Source organism: Temnothorax americanus, unplaced genomic scaffold (genome assembly GCF_048541705.1).
Source record: "Temnothorax americanus isolate GAGA-0224 unplaced genomic scaffold, ASM4854170v1 Scaffold26, whole genome shotgun sequence".
Lineage (NCBI taxonomy): Eukaryota > Metazoa > Arthropoda > Insecta > Hymenoptera > Formicidae > Temnothorax > Temnothorax americanus.
In genome coordinates this window covers 1,385,149-1,399,336 of record NW_027509401.1, presented here as the reverse complement: position 1 = coordinate 1,399,336, position 14,188 = coordinate 1,385,149, and the positions used below count along the sequence as shown (strand labels likewise).

Below are 14,188 nucleotides of genomic sequence, written 5' to 3'. Positions count from 1 at the left end.
TTAGCTTCAAATTTTTATTACAAATATTTCGTACACGACGTCAGTAGCGTTGTAAACAGATCGTAGAAATAATGTTTTTGAGGGAAGCTAGACCCCAAATATCCCCATTATTTCCGATCCAGAATAGGATCTATTGTTTGACCGCCGCAAATCTGTCCCCATCCGATCAGACGCCAGTGCTTCTCCACTCGTCTGGACAACGCAATCTTCTCGTCGATCTCCGTGCACACTGGATTCGTCAAGCTGATCTTTGCTAAGTCGGCACGAGTAGCCAACACTCTGCCACCGGTGCTTAAAGATCCGATATTTACCAGCAATACCTCTCCCCTCGACAGTTTCGGTACCTATCGAGATATTTACAATAAAAGCAATAAAAAAATTAAAATCCTTTTATCTATAGAATAAGCATAATTTTAGAGAAAAACAAAGCTAGATCTAACTACGAATTGTACATAATCAGAAACTATATACATATAACAAGTGTACATGAGAGAACAAAATATTACATAAAATATTCTCTATAGCCTCAAAACTTTTGCAATATTTACGATAATATCAGTTACAGATAGTCTTAAAATTATGTAGTTTTACAGAAACATATATTAATTTTAGAATGCAACAATATAAATCTTTAAGATAATTAAAATTGTATAAAATGCTACAAATGGACTTACCCTAGCGCCCTTTTTATCACCTTCGGTTCGGACACCTAATAAACGTTTCAATAAATAATACGAGATTTCCAGCTCGATGAATATCTGTGGCAATGCGCCGACACTTCCAAGAATTTGCCCGACTAGACGATCAGCACGGCACAGAGTAGGCTCGATCTTGGTCCCGACACCTTAAACATAATTTATTACTCTTATAAAATGATTAAGACATGCTACGATTCTGTTCATATTAGAGTAATTAGTAAGGAACATCTACGATGAATATTATTTACCAATTAGACCACCAGGTACAGCAAATTGCAGTTCATTCTGTTCGGCGAACAGTGACACGATGCGCGAGAATATCGGACGACAGGTCAGCTTGCCCTCGCTATCCTTGGACACTAATCCTGGACGAACTTCAATTTCCATACCAACCTGTGACAAAAGTAGTATTTATGATACACGTTTCAGAGAAATTAATCTGGTTTAAGACTGATCTAACTCATACTTTCAACACTCCTCTGAGAATGCTACCACCAGCGACCCCGCCCTTCAAGTCGTCCACCTCGCAGCCCGGCTTATTCACATCGAAAGATCGGATAACGATCAATCGAGGCTCAGACGTAAAATCTCTCATTGGCACCGGGATTTTCTTGGTAATGTACTCGCACAGTACTTCAATATTGTATTTTAGTTGCGCCGAAATCGGAATTATTGGAGCGCCTTCCGCCACCGTTCCTGATTTAAAATTATGCAAATAAAATGTAAACACAGATGCGCGTGTGCGTCGTTTTGTATTAGCAATAATGGCAAATAACCTTGAATAAACTTCAAAATTTGCTCGTATTGCTCCTTTGCTTGCGCTTCTTTAACCAAGTCGATTTTGTTTTGCAAGATGACTATGTGCTTAAGTTTCATAATTTCGATAGCGGCCAAATGCTCCGACGTTTGAGGCTGCGGGCATGATTCGTTGCCAGCTACAATGCAGTAAAAGAACTTATTACTTTCGAGAAAGAACGGAACAAATAAATTTCGTATAATCAGCACAAAAAAATATATTATTTACCGATTAAAAGCAAGGCGGCGTCCATAACAGCTGCTCCGTTAAGCATAGTCGCCATAAGAATATCGTGTCCAGGACAATCGACAAAGGAGACGTGCCGTACCAATTGGAATCTTCCTGAACAAATCGGACGCATGCAAGGAAAGGAGTCATCTTTGCTGGACCCACCGGATATGTAGCGTCCAGGTCGAGGACATTTCAGATTGTCACACTCGTAAATCTTCGCGTTTGCGTATCCTGAAATAAAAAAGAGCAATCAGACAACTCGTTCCTTCTTCTTTCGTTTTAAGCTTCCTAGGATTTTCTTTCACAGAAAGGGACTAATCAAGCGCTGCACGCGTCGACTTCTAAAATAAATTCTTCTTCGGAATAAATTGTAAGAATTTTAATACCAAAAGCATACATATATATATAATAAAAAAAAAACATTTTTCAGATAATAGTCTCTGATACTCCACGTTTTTCGTTGCTTGTCGCGTACATTCATCAAACGGCTTCCTTGATTCATCATAAAAATTCTAAATATCGAAATGTCATCGAAATAATCTCATCGACTCGTTCCATGGAAAAATAAACCGACTATATCATGTCATAGACTCTCTCTGCGATAATATATTAATTTTATCAAAAGAGATAAACGCGACATTGTAATTCACCTCGTGCGAGATTTTATTTTCAGATTCATCCATCGACAAAACAACTACATGTGCATGAATCTTACAGCAACTTACAGGAATCTTATGCTTTCTTAACCATTAACTGTTTAATCTCTTATATTACCGACTCGTATGTATAAACAGTGTCATAGGCCATAAATATAAAATGTATTTTCGTGATGTTTCGCGCGTGAAAAGATGTAAGAAAATAGTCACCGATTAAGATTCTCTGTAAAGAGAATATGACGACAGAGTGGCATATATATTCCGAAACAGTCCTGAAGCTCTAAGACGACATACAACTTAAAAGTAATGATTTATTTTTAACGACTAACGCATGTATATAAATTTACGTCGACCCTTTACGTTCCGATGTGGTAGCAATCAAAAGATACGATGACAACGTAACACATTAATTATTTAATACTGCAATGCAATAATAAACATTTACTACCGTATCATTAACTGCGTGATATTGTTACAAAAAAGCATATTTGAGCAATGAAGCACGCCTGTAGCGTGTTCCATTTCGATATTTTTTAGTGGAAATTTAATCGAATTATTGCTACACAGAGAAATTCTTGGCAAATCTTTCAACGCGATCAAACTCTTTAACTATAAAGAATCTGTCGAATTAGGCTTTATACATCGTGTAATGTGTACCTTAATTAATTACCTGCACTAATTGCCTTTTCAGAATGTAAACAGTCGACTCCCGGCATTACACCAATCTCCAGAAACCCTTACGAAGATTTACTAGTGACTATCAATATTACCGTACAAAATATACAATATAGAAGTAATTGGAACACGCAATTTCTTGGAATAAAAATAGAACACTTCTTCGCCCGTGGCGTTGAATCGCGTTTATCGTAAAATTTACATATTAAATCGGACGACGCATTCCAGAAATGCAGTACCAAAGATTCTATTTCTTTACTCTATGAATAAAGACCCTAGTTGCACCCACGGACAAATTTATTGAACACTCGCGGTTGTGTGGCGAGCAAAAACAAAATAAATATTCATAAATTCTATGACGCGCGGCTATAATATAAATTATGATGATATTACAATCAATGTGCTGAGGTGAACATCAAGACACCGAGAATGTGTCGCACACGTTTTCACTATAGCAGTATCATTTTTTAACATATGATTTATGCGCTCAGGTGAATGACTCACATTCGCAACGTCTCTTTGTCTTCTTTCGAGAAGGTCTTTGTTTTCCCCCCTTTAACTTTGTTTCTTTAAATGTCTCTAATCATTTAATTAAATATGAATTATTAACATTTAAAAGGTGGAACAAACAAGGTTCTCGACTTTCTCCGAAAGTCTAATCAGAAGACACTGCAAACTTGATGCATCCAAAATGTAATACGTATATTATTGATACACGCAAGGAATATATACTTGCGTTCTCTAAGAAAAGAAAAAAAGAAACTAAAAAAACAACATTAATATACAAAATATATTACCAATATACAATAAAAGCCACTTGATACTACCCCCACGTTACCACGCGATTAAAAAACGCGAATTTGTACAATTAGCTGAATGATAAAAATGAGCATAGAACGTGTTAAAACAAAACCGACAAACAGCTTTGTCACACTTTCTCATAACAATTCAGTATACATACCACATAACAATTCAAGAAACTCAACATTATTATTATTCGATGGCAATATTCACATAAAATGTCTATGTGCAGTCACATCCATCTCCTAGTTAAGCTCCTAGCATAATGTTTTTCTTCTATGCTCATCCACGACTCTCCACTAACCCATACACGACAATAAATTTTTCTCACAATTTAAAGTTTGCAAGTTTGTACTTTAAAGTCTCATTTGTTTGGCAGACGTCAAAAAATAAAGGTAAATTTTTAATCATTGTCATCGTACCAATTGTGATTTATGAACACAATACATCCTACAATGTACATGCTAAAATGAGACACAATAGTAACTTCAGTTATTAAGTTTTCAAAATTTTTCTTTTATTTATTACCTCGCTTGAAAGACTTTCATTTTTATAATATTGATTAATTATTTTAGTATTCAGCACTTAAAGGAACATAGATAATTTATTAAAACTTGGGAAATTACCGCGATTATATACGACAATAAAGTCACTTTCAAGTTAAATAAATTTAAGAAGATAACCGCAGACTATAAGTTTGAAGTAACTATAACTGTTTGGTCAAGTTACTATTCCAATATATATATATATATATATATATATATATATATATATATAGTGCATTTTTTCTTTTCAAATTATAGTCATCGCTAACTCGGTAATATATACAAAAAAAAGAAAGAGGATCGAGAGAGTTAATCAAGGTCAACAATTGACGCTCGTGAAAGTTACGCGGCAGGCATGTTCCTTAAAACAAATACCGCCGGCACGTCGCGGCGCCGCACTTGCAAAGCATCCTGTTTTTCGTAGCGGCACTTTCGCTCTCCGGTTTGTCTTTCAGCAGCTGTTGCCTCTTCGCGTTGTCGCGTGGCGTCTGGCACATATAATCGAACGTGAGTTCCTCGTTCTGCTTGATGTCTTTGATAGCAAACAGTGCGAGATTCGGCAGATTTGGGTCCAGGCAGTTGATCCAGATAGCGTAGACTCCAAGATTGGGGTCGCACGAGTGATTAATGAAGTGCGAGACGTTGCCGTACATGGCAGCGTCCACGGTGTACGGACACTGGTCAGTTTCGTTGTAGTCGAGATCGAAGAGATATGTACGACCGGTCAAATTATATTTTTTACCGCGCTTCTCCGCTTCCTCATTACTAATCACCTCACCAACGTATTGGGTAACAAAAGTGCCTTTCTTGATCGCGCGCCGGGTACGCACGCCCCATCCACGTCCATTGCTCGTACGGAAAATGCACAATTGCGTGCCGGTACCTTGCTGCACCACCCGATTCGGACAGGTCAACGCGTCGCAGGCACAACGTTTGTTGCACTCGTAGATAGGTGTACCCAGGGGCACGCGTATCCGGCGCGCTGACGTGTACGGCAACGACGTGACACCGTCCTGCGCGAAACAGCAGCCGGACTTTTTGCCAGTTCCGCATTCGCCGTCGCACTCGCAACCGATCGGCGGATCGTCCGGTATTATGACGCCCGCGCCTGGCAAATAGCTGTCGATGTAGTAGAAGTCTTGCGGCGCGCTCTCCAGATCCACCAGGTTCTCCACCTGTATAGTCGGTTTGCCCTTTGTAATACTGTTCATCTCGTTTTCCCAATCCTGCAGCGACTCGAGCTGATTGCGCCGCAGCTCGATCAACAGCATGCGCAATATCTGCCGTTTGATCCTTGCCTCCAGTCTGACACTCTGCGACGAATTGTTTAAGAAACGTCGGATTTCGTCGTATACCCCACCCTCGGCGACGGCGACGGCAGCGGCGGATGTGGCTTCAACGATCGATATTATCTTCTTATGTTGCCGTCGTTGATCCATAAAGAGCTCAACATCGCACATGTCCGGATAGAAATTCGTCTTCGCCTTGAACTGATCGATCAATTTCTGCTGCTCGTCGTGAAATTCACGCAACAGATCCTCGCAGCTGACGAGATTGCGCAACGGTTCCCACGAATTGTACGTGATGTCCCAGTCTTTCCATTTGATTAGATAGGACGGTTCCCCATTCTGTTCGCGCTTCTGCAATATTCTCTCTACCTCCCAGAGTTCTGTCTTTTTCTTGGACACAAGAGAGGACTCGTCGGGCGCCACTGCCGCTGATTTATAATGCTTCTCACTACGCATGATATCATACAACATCACTCGCACCTCCTTCAGTTCAAGACGCGGAATTGTAACGTCCTCTCGCGCGGACAATCTACCATCGGATGACAATTCCTCATAATCGGATTGTCGGCCATCGCTACCCGGATCCCTCGCGTTTGTACTTTTGTTACGCGTGCGAGAGTTGCTGTGGAACGCTTTGAGCATCTGCTGCGTGATGGGTACTTGCCGCGTTCGCAAGCGTCTCGACGACGATGATAATGATGATAATGAAGATGATGACGATGACGATGATATAGACATCAATGAAGAGGAGGAAGAAGTGGAACAGAGCGAGTTTCTGCTGTCCAATCGATGAGACATGTTGTTGCGGCCTTCTGTGTTGAAGAGTCTGAGCATCTTGGCGCACGACGGTGCGTCAGTGCCTCCAGCAGGGGAGAGGTGTCGTTTTTGGCTAACGGCTGACGTTTTGCAATCTACGCTGCTAGGTATACCTGCCGATTCACCGCTGCTACCGCAATCCACCGCGTCTGCAATGCCAAACATTTAAAACAGCGTCATTTCTCGTTCCATCTTTTTTTCCCTTGTTTCTAATTCGAACGATCACTCTCCCCTTTCCGTTCATTTTTCCTTTTCTTATGTTTCGTTTTGTTTTTGTTTCCGTTTTCCTCCTCCTCAACACTCCTTGCGCCTTTTATCTCGGCTTGCCGTACGAGTGATAGCAATGAATAGCACCGGGATGCTTTGTTCATGCCATGAATGAGTGGTACGTAATAATAGTGACAGCGTGTGATTCTAATATCTTCTTAAGAGATATTCGGCTTTTCATCCTACTCGCAGCTTCACGTATTAAAAGAGAGTTAAGTTTCTTTGCGCATTTTTACACAGTATTTTTTTAAAGCGTACGATATATCATTTCGGTTTGTATTTTTATAATAAATATCATAAATGCTAACTCTCGGAATACAAGTATCACGCCAGACATCCACCATAAAACCCCCTACTAGATATTTTGTTTTATAAATAAACTCCAAGCGATAATGCATAACGACGTAAAATATACATAAATTTTTAGTAGATATTAACGTAATGTTAATATGATTTCCCATATACCACAGTTTTAATATTAAACGTCCAAGAGATTTAATGTTTGAATATAGACAGAGTCGTAAAGTGCTAATTAACTTTTAACTTGCAGTATAAAGACTATACTTACCTGTTATTTCATTTTTTCCATATCAAAATTCACATTTTAAAAGATTTAATTAATCAAGATTTAAATCAAATCTTATATTAATTTAAATAATCATTCATCATTACTTTAAAAATAACGAATATATGAAAAATTTAATCGTGTATTATTTTTTTTATCACTAATATTACTAAACACTGTTCAACAGAAAGTAACATTTAAAAGGTTTGTTCTATTTAATTTCTTTACCGAGTGAACTACATTCTTATAATATAATTCACTCGGTAAAAAAATTAAATAATTACAAAAATACTTCTTCGTAGAGAGATTCCGAAAGGTACATTTGTGCAAAATTTTCTTCAAACCCTCAAAATTAAATGAGGAAAAAGAATTAATATATTCAAGTGTACTCACCGAGTTTAATAGTAATATTCCTCTCTAGTTCATTCTTAAAACGAACAGTCTGCACTCCCGAAATAGCTTTCACAATTGTCGATTTTCCATGCGCTACATGCCCAATAGTGCCTGTAACGAGTTTATACATTTATTTATATCTTATAATGCATACATCAAAATATATATAACCTATACATATAACTCCAAATACTTGAAAATCTTATACACTTACCAATATTGATTGTAGCCTGTCTACTGATCACTTCAGGCGACAACGCAGTTAATCTACTAACATCCTGCACAAAATAAAAAAAAAGAGAACATGAATACTTTTTGATGCAATACTTTAGAACTGATCAAATCAAATTCAAATAATAATAAACTAGTAACAAATTTTTCTTGCTTTCTAGAGATACATTGATTCAAAATTCTGAGATCAAGATTAATAAAGAATAAAATAATAAACTTGTAACTTCTACGTGTGAGTTAGTAAAAGATCAATCAATTTCTCATAGAATAAGCATAGAATGTACCCACAAGATACTTTTCATGTTTCACGAGCTAGTAAGATATTCTATCTATTATTATTACGACTTAAATTTTATACACGGAACTTTCATTGACTCTTCATTAAACTTGAAACGGGCAATATCAACAGAAAAGGCGAAAAAAGTGATTAAGATCGCCATGTGTACAAGAGAATGTGTGTGAATAAAACTATCATCGCGCACCAATCAACAATTGGGTTGCAAACTACAAACATTAAATGCTTTTTGAAAAACTACACGTTTGACAATTTACCCCTTTTACAGCACGCTACAATTTAATTGACGCTAATGAGCATCCAATAACCGCTCCCCCCTTCCCATTTATTTTGTTCTCTCAAAGGCTGCGTCCGGGAAGCGCACTATTAGCGCTATTGCATCATCCTATCTTTATCGCTCACCAGGTGTAAAACAAGGATAGAATAAGCAAATAGCATAATAGCGCGCTCTCCAAATCCAGCCAATATTCGTAGCTAATTATCTGCGCGACAGCTAGGAGAGCAACATGTGTAAAGATCGACCGGCCATCATTTTCCGAATCACAGCATTATCCTCCACGTATGTACACACGGCGAGAAAGTTGATTTTCACGTTGAAGCGATACCAATCTCGTCCGCAACTCGCGCCATTAGGTCTCTTCGCGAGCGACTCCGTGAAACAACAAGGGACGTCTCGAGTCCTTCTTTTCTCTCTCTCTCTCTCTCTCTCTCTCTCTCTCTCTCTCTCTCTCTCTCTCTCTCTCTCTCTCTTTCGTCGAAGAGCTAGGACATCGTGCGAGTTCGATTCGGACGAGGAGCCTCGTGCCCGAGGGGCCCGAGGTTCGCCATGCGGCGAGTCAGCGGTCAATGTGCCGGAGCACGCGAGAATCGAAGCGAGGTTAAGTCGCGTCGGGTGGCGGGCGTCCGACGGGCGAATGGCGCGAAGGCGATCGCGACCGTTCGCAACTTACGAGCTTCGACAGGTCCTGCTTGTGGAGATTCGGCTGGCCGGTGGTTACGCCTAGTCCTTCCTCGCTGCCCATCTTCCGCGAGTCTCCCCGATTACGGTATCACTCAGGTCGCCTCTAGTCTAGCAGGACCGTTTCCTTCCGTAGAGTCCGTCTTGAGGTTTTAGCCTACGTTTCTCGTAGAACCGGGAACCGGATCGTCTGGTCGACACGACGTCGACGTCCTTTAGCTTTAAGCCACGATGCGTTTGGATGCGTTGGAACAGCGCCCTGTGTAGTCAACCGTCGTTCACATCGAGGGGGCCATATGCCAGGAACGTTGCAAGTTGCAACGAAGCGGAATCGACCAATCACAGCGGAGATTACCGAAAGTACGATTCCTACATTGGTGAAAATACTCGATCGCGATTGGTCGATATCATCGTTCATGCGTTCTATCCTATCCCATGCGAGATTCCGGAAACGCTCAACCGCTCAAGTCGATCGCAGCCCCTATCATCTAGCAATAATGGAAGATTCACACCCCCCGAGTCCGGCGTTCGATTGATACAAAATCCTCCATAACTAGAGACCTTATAATTATGCTAATCGATTATTCTCCTCAAATTAGATTGTACATACGTACCAAATTCGACCTAGCAAAGAATTGAAATTCGACCAATCGGACCGCTTTTAAATTTCGATGCGGAGTCCAAGACGGAGACTTGTGTAACGGAGAGATTAATTTTAATTTCGGTTTAACTTGGTTTTTTTTCTTTTTCCAATTTTGAGAATTGACCTTTTCTACCAATGCAGGGAGATTAACTCCTAGCTAGAAAAAGATAAAAAGCAAGTTAAACCAAGATTAAAGTTGATCTGCGTTGATAGAAATGGACATTGTTCACGTATGTCCATTCATACAATAACATAAAAAGTTAAATCAAACTTAATGTAAATGAAATGAGTAAAAATAGACAATAGAGAAGCTCATTGGAAATGGGCTCACGATGATCAAACCTTATTGTTAATTTATATGTTACAAACTTTTTTAATTGGATTGATTTATTGAACAACTTGGACATATAAATAACGGATAGACTTGTAATATTCTTGATGTTTATCGCGCAACTCCGCGGTTGATCGAACATCGTCCAAGTCAATGGGGAACTTTATCCTTCGGCAGCGTAACAGGTTTGTCTCCCCGTTCTTCCTTTTCCAGCAGCGTATTCTCTTTCTAATTGCCGGCGCTATAAATTGATCAACTAAATATTCCCAGCGGGACAATCTTACTCCAAAGCGGCGGCACCGGAGATAATTTCGATCAGTTCCCTGGTGATCACGGCCTGCCGAGTGCGGTTGAACGTGAGAGTGAGTTTGTCGATCATCTCTCCGGCGTTCTTGCTGGCGTTGTCCATGGCCGTCATACGGCTGGACTGCTCGCTGCAGGCGCCTTCCTTCATCGAATAAAACAACAGCGAGGCGAGCGAGAATTCCAGATAGCTCTGTATTACTTCCTCGTCAAGTGAATCGTACACCGACAGCTTCGGTGCGGTAATCACCGCATTCTTATCGAACAACGGTAGATCGTCAATCGCGTACGATACCACGGACTTGAACCTGTTGTATACTATGCGTCCAGAGCCGAAAGAATAACTGCAAAAAAGAGTAGCTATTATTTATATTATTTATACAGCGCTGCGTCTTTTAAAAGAATATACAACTTATATATCCAAAAGATCCACAGTTAAGCAACAAAAATTTAGAAAAATTTATAGCGAATAATCTCAGCTAATACTGCAAATTAACTGTTTAAATTGTACAGTTAGTTCTATCTAGCCTTGGATTTATATGTTTTTGGCAACGTAGCTAACGTACCCACTGTTCATGATCTGTACAGCTATCTTGGCCGCGTCGTTGAATGTCGGTGGTTTACGGCCGACCTCAGATGCGACGAAGAGTATGTTGCTCGCGAACAACCGCTGGAGGATCGCCCGGGACTTGTCGCCGATGCATATGATCTTTGTGTTCTCACGTTCCTTAGGATCAGCCAATAATCGATCACGAATATTACGGGATATACCAGAGTGCACAGCGCCGCAGAGACCGCGATCGCTGGTCACGGCAACAACAAGCTTCTTCGGCTCCTCCGGCGGTGCTTGGATCTCAGCCTGCTCGTAGAATATCTTCGTGCCGACGCCGAGAGGACGAGCCTGCTTCAAATCGCGCTCAGCTCGACTGTATTTGGCTGCTGACACCATCTTCATGGACTGAGTAATCTTTTGGATATTCTTGACGGACTTCAAACGCATAGAGATCGCCTTGAGGGTGGCCATCCCCCTCTGCTGCTGCCATTGCTGCTCCTGCGCGGCCAGCCGCAGGATCGTTGACATACGGTTGCCAAGCATCGTTGTCGGCTGCCAAATTCCTACAAATTTAAATTCTCAGGAAACCATTCTATTTCAATTTCACGTTGATATAAGTCTTATAATTATGCATCTTGTGTAGGTTGCAAAATTTAATTCTGCATTATTTATGGGATATTTACTTAATATTCCTTTGCAAATAACTTTATGACAGAAATGCAATCATTTGCTATTTTCAATATCGTTCATAGATAATTAAACTGTGTAACGCAATAAGAGCATCAATACGGTAAGTAGGAACAGTATCAAAATATAAAATATATGACAGAAATTACAAATAACCGAGTCATTCCATACGAGTAGTTTTGAGACGGCAGCTAATGCAAGTCACATTTCTGACGATAATGACAAATATATAACGAAAAACGAAAAGGTCTGTTGTGCATTTGTGGGGGTAGATTTTTCTGACATTTTGCCTGACACAACCTTCCTTGCGTCAAAAATCTTTCGCGAACAAACACGCTCTCTCGCTCACGAGATGAATCGTAGGACGCACGCTGCGTGAATCCGTGAATCGAGTCCAAGCTTGAAATAACGGCGCGTCAAGCTCGACGGTCAGGAAGCCTCGACAGGTTCGAACGCGGCACAATATCGCTCCGTTTACATAATCGCGGGGTGGACTGGTCCCGGACGTGCGCCCGGGTACATCCTCGGCTCGGGTCGAGCCGAACACGGAGTAAAGACGAAGCGCATCGCCTCGGGGACGACGCAGGGGAATCGACTCACCAGCCAACTCGGAAAATAAAGCCCACGAATCCTATCGAGAACCCTCCGCCGATCAGCCTGAGTGGTTCCCGCACACGGACGGAGGAGAGGAGCACCACATACGTAACGCGGCCGCAAGGCAGATCAGGCAGATTTCTCAATCGTTTCAATCACTAATCGCGTCATCTGGTGGGAGTCGGATAGCACTGACGAGAAAAGAAGGTCGACCTCAGCGCGATCTGGGGACGAGGAAGTTTGTTCCGCTTGTCTTATCAACGTCGATAACAAAATAACTTATTAAAGAAAATAAAAATGAAAAAAAATATTTTTGAAAATGAATCGTATAAAATTAATATTATTATAATAAAAGAATAAAAGTAACATGATTATTAATATCTGTATATTGTAACGTAAATGTATCATTTTACAATTTCAACATTCAGCAGATATTCCGAGCTATATTCTTGTCGCAATTCTACACATGGATTGAGATAAATGTTTTAATATTAATTTAACAAATGTCTTAAAGTATTGTACAGCGAAAATATTCAGAGAGAGAGAGAAAGAGAAAGGAGTAACACATTGCAATTCTTGAATGTATGTACCTCACTAAAGAAACATTCCCAGGGAAAGAAAGATGAGCTTTCAAGCAATGAACTGGTGCGACAAGTTTTCTGTGGGTAAAACGCTTTTATAATCCGATACATTTACACGTAAACTATATGCATTTGCCCGGCGAGAAAGGGCGCGATTTAATACAGATCGAGCGGCGGAGTTGGCTCGAACACGTCCTCACTTTTTTCGCCGGCAAACATCCGACGGGCTCGCTGTTCGTTCATCAGTTTGACGCGCCGACCTCTCTTTATTTTCATCACGCATTCGTACATGTCCTCGAGTATCAATCTGCACTTCTCCTTGCCCCTGTGATAGCCGTACGCCTCCAGGCAATCCACGTACTGCACCTCGTAGGGCGCGCACTCTTCGACGCACTGAATACCGCGTATATGGAGGAAGAGATCTGTAAAGGGTCCCTTCAACAAGGGCGTGCCGTATCTCATGTAAACGATGTTATCGTGGTTTATCATGATGTACCTGAAAAGCACAGCGTTTAAGAATCCCAACGGTAACACTTAATATCTCAAACAGCGCGATTCTTGTTATAAACGGGCATTCTCCGAGATCATGAGAAGCTCGACACAACGATCCCCAAAACATAAAGCCCCGATCCAACGTGCTTTTTCGCCAGAATAATTTCAAACTCTGATTAATTTAATTAGCAATTAATTCAAATGGAAGAGATGCTTGAAACAAGATTTCCAACTACATAATTTCTCGTTCTTAATCCAATCTTTCTTATAACAACAAACGTTAAACAACAAAAATTGATAATTCTGTCCAGGTTAACAATAAGCATAGGTGTAAGTTAATCAACGTTTGGCCAAAGTCGGTCTAACTATATAACCGTGATTCTTGATTTATGGACAACATCAAAGGAAATCTCTGTAGATACCATTGTTGTATGGTGAACTCATCGCAATTTAATCGCGTTGCAAAAATACGGATTCGATAAAAATAAATATTTTCATGAGAAGGTATAACCCTAACCCCAAAAAATCACATGTACGCACAATGACGTAACTTCTACTAATCGCGCACGTAGAAACGAGAGAAACTGTACGATGATACGTACCGGTGATAATCGATACCCCGATTTTTTTAATTATTATATTATATACGCTCTCGATTACTCGGAGAAATCTTAAAAACAACCTTCCTACGTCTGTGTCTTTACGTAATCGGTGAATGTCAAGCTAGGTTATGCGCATGCGGCGGGTTAAGATTTTTATCGCAGCGGGAAAATCAAAATCGTCATCGC

General features: G+C 40.5%; 3 protein-coding genes across 4 annotated transcripts; all 3 read right to left on the bottom strand.

Annotated features, from left to right (window-relative positions):
* On the bottom strand, positions 1 to 9,527 carry Su(var)3-9 (suppressor of variegation 3-9). Of its 2 annotated transcripts, XM_077409240.1 has the most exons (9): positions 9,209 to 9,505; positions 7,947 to 8,010; positions 7,733 to 7,843; positions 1,723 to 1,956; positions 1,475 to 1,633; positions 1,165 to 1,394; positions 947 to 1,091; positions 675 to 844; positions 1 to 344 (listed from the first exon to the last, which is right to left on the bottom strand). In XM_077409240.1, the coding sequence occupies exons 1-9, from the start codon at positions 9,278 to 9,280 to the stop codon at positions 108 to 110; spliced, it is 1,422 nt and encodes a 473-aa protein (XP_077265366.1). In that variant the 5' UTR covers positions 9,281 to 9,505; the 3' UTR covers positions 1 to 107. The 2 variants fall into 2 exon arrangements, with proteins under 2 accessions (XP_077265366.1, XP_077265365.1); XM_077409239.1 differs by lacking the exons at positions 1 to 344; positions 675 to 844; positions 947 to 1,091; ... (1 more) ...; positions 1,475 to 1,633; positions 1,723 to 1,956 and adding an exon at positions 2,525 to 6,656 and having other exon boundaries at positions 9,209 to 9,527.
* A 644-nt stretch (positions 9,528 to 10,171) lies between these two features.
* On the bottom strand, positions 10,172 to 12,495 carry Atpsyngamma (ATP synthase, gamma subunit). The gene is made up of 3 exons (XM_077409212.1): positions 12,334 to 12,495; positions 11,060 to 11,609; positions 10,172 to 10,837 (listed from the first exon to the last, which is right to left on the bottom strand). Exons 2-3 carry the CDS (start codon positions 11,587 to 11,589, stop codon positions 10,471 to 10,473), a joined length of 897 nt encoding a protein of 298 aa, XP_077265338.1. The 5' UTR covers positions 11,590 to 11,609; positions 12,334 to 12,495; the 3' UTR covers positions 10,172 to 10,470.
* A 200-nt stretch (positions 12,496 to 12,695) lies between these two features.
* On the bottom strand, positions 12,696 to 14,154 carry Nd-15 (NADH dehydrogenase (ubiquinone) 15 kDa subunit). Its single transcript, XM_077409222.1, has 2 exons — positions 14,003 to 14,154; positions 12,696 to 13,404 (listed from the first exon to the last, which is right to left on the bottom strand). Exon 2 carries the CDS (start codon positions 13,395 to 13,397, stop codon positions 13,065 to 13,067), a length of 333 nt encoding a protein of 110 aa, XP_077265348.1. The 5' UTR covers positions 13,398 to 13,404; positions 14,003 to 14,154; the 3' UTR covers positions 12,696 to 13,064.
* Between the last annotated feature and the right edge of the window lie 34 nt (positions 14,155 to 14,188).

What these genes read in the sequence shown, in the direction of transcription:
- Atpsyngamma (XM_077409212.1), bottom strand. Translation starts at nt 11,589, where the DNA reads ATGCTTGGCAACCGTATGTCAACGATCCTGCGGCTGGCCGCGCAGGAG. An exon ending in GTACAGATCATGAACAGTGG is followed by an intron (nt 10,838 to 11,059) that starts GTACGTTAGCTA and finishes TCTTTTTTGCAG; the next exon opens with TTATTCTTTCGGCTCTGGAC.
- Nd-15 (XM_077409222.1), bottom strand. Translation starts at nt 13,397, where the DNA reads ATGATAAACCACGATAACATCGTTTACATGAGATACGGCACGCCCTTG.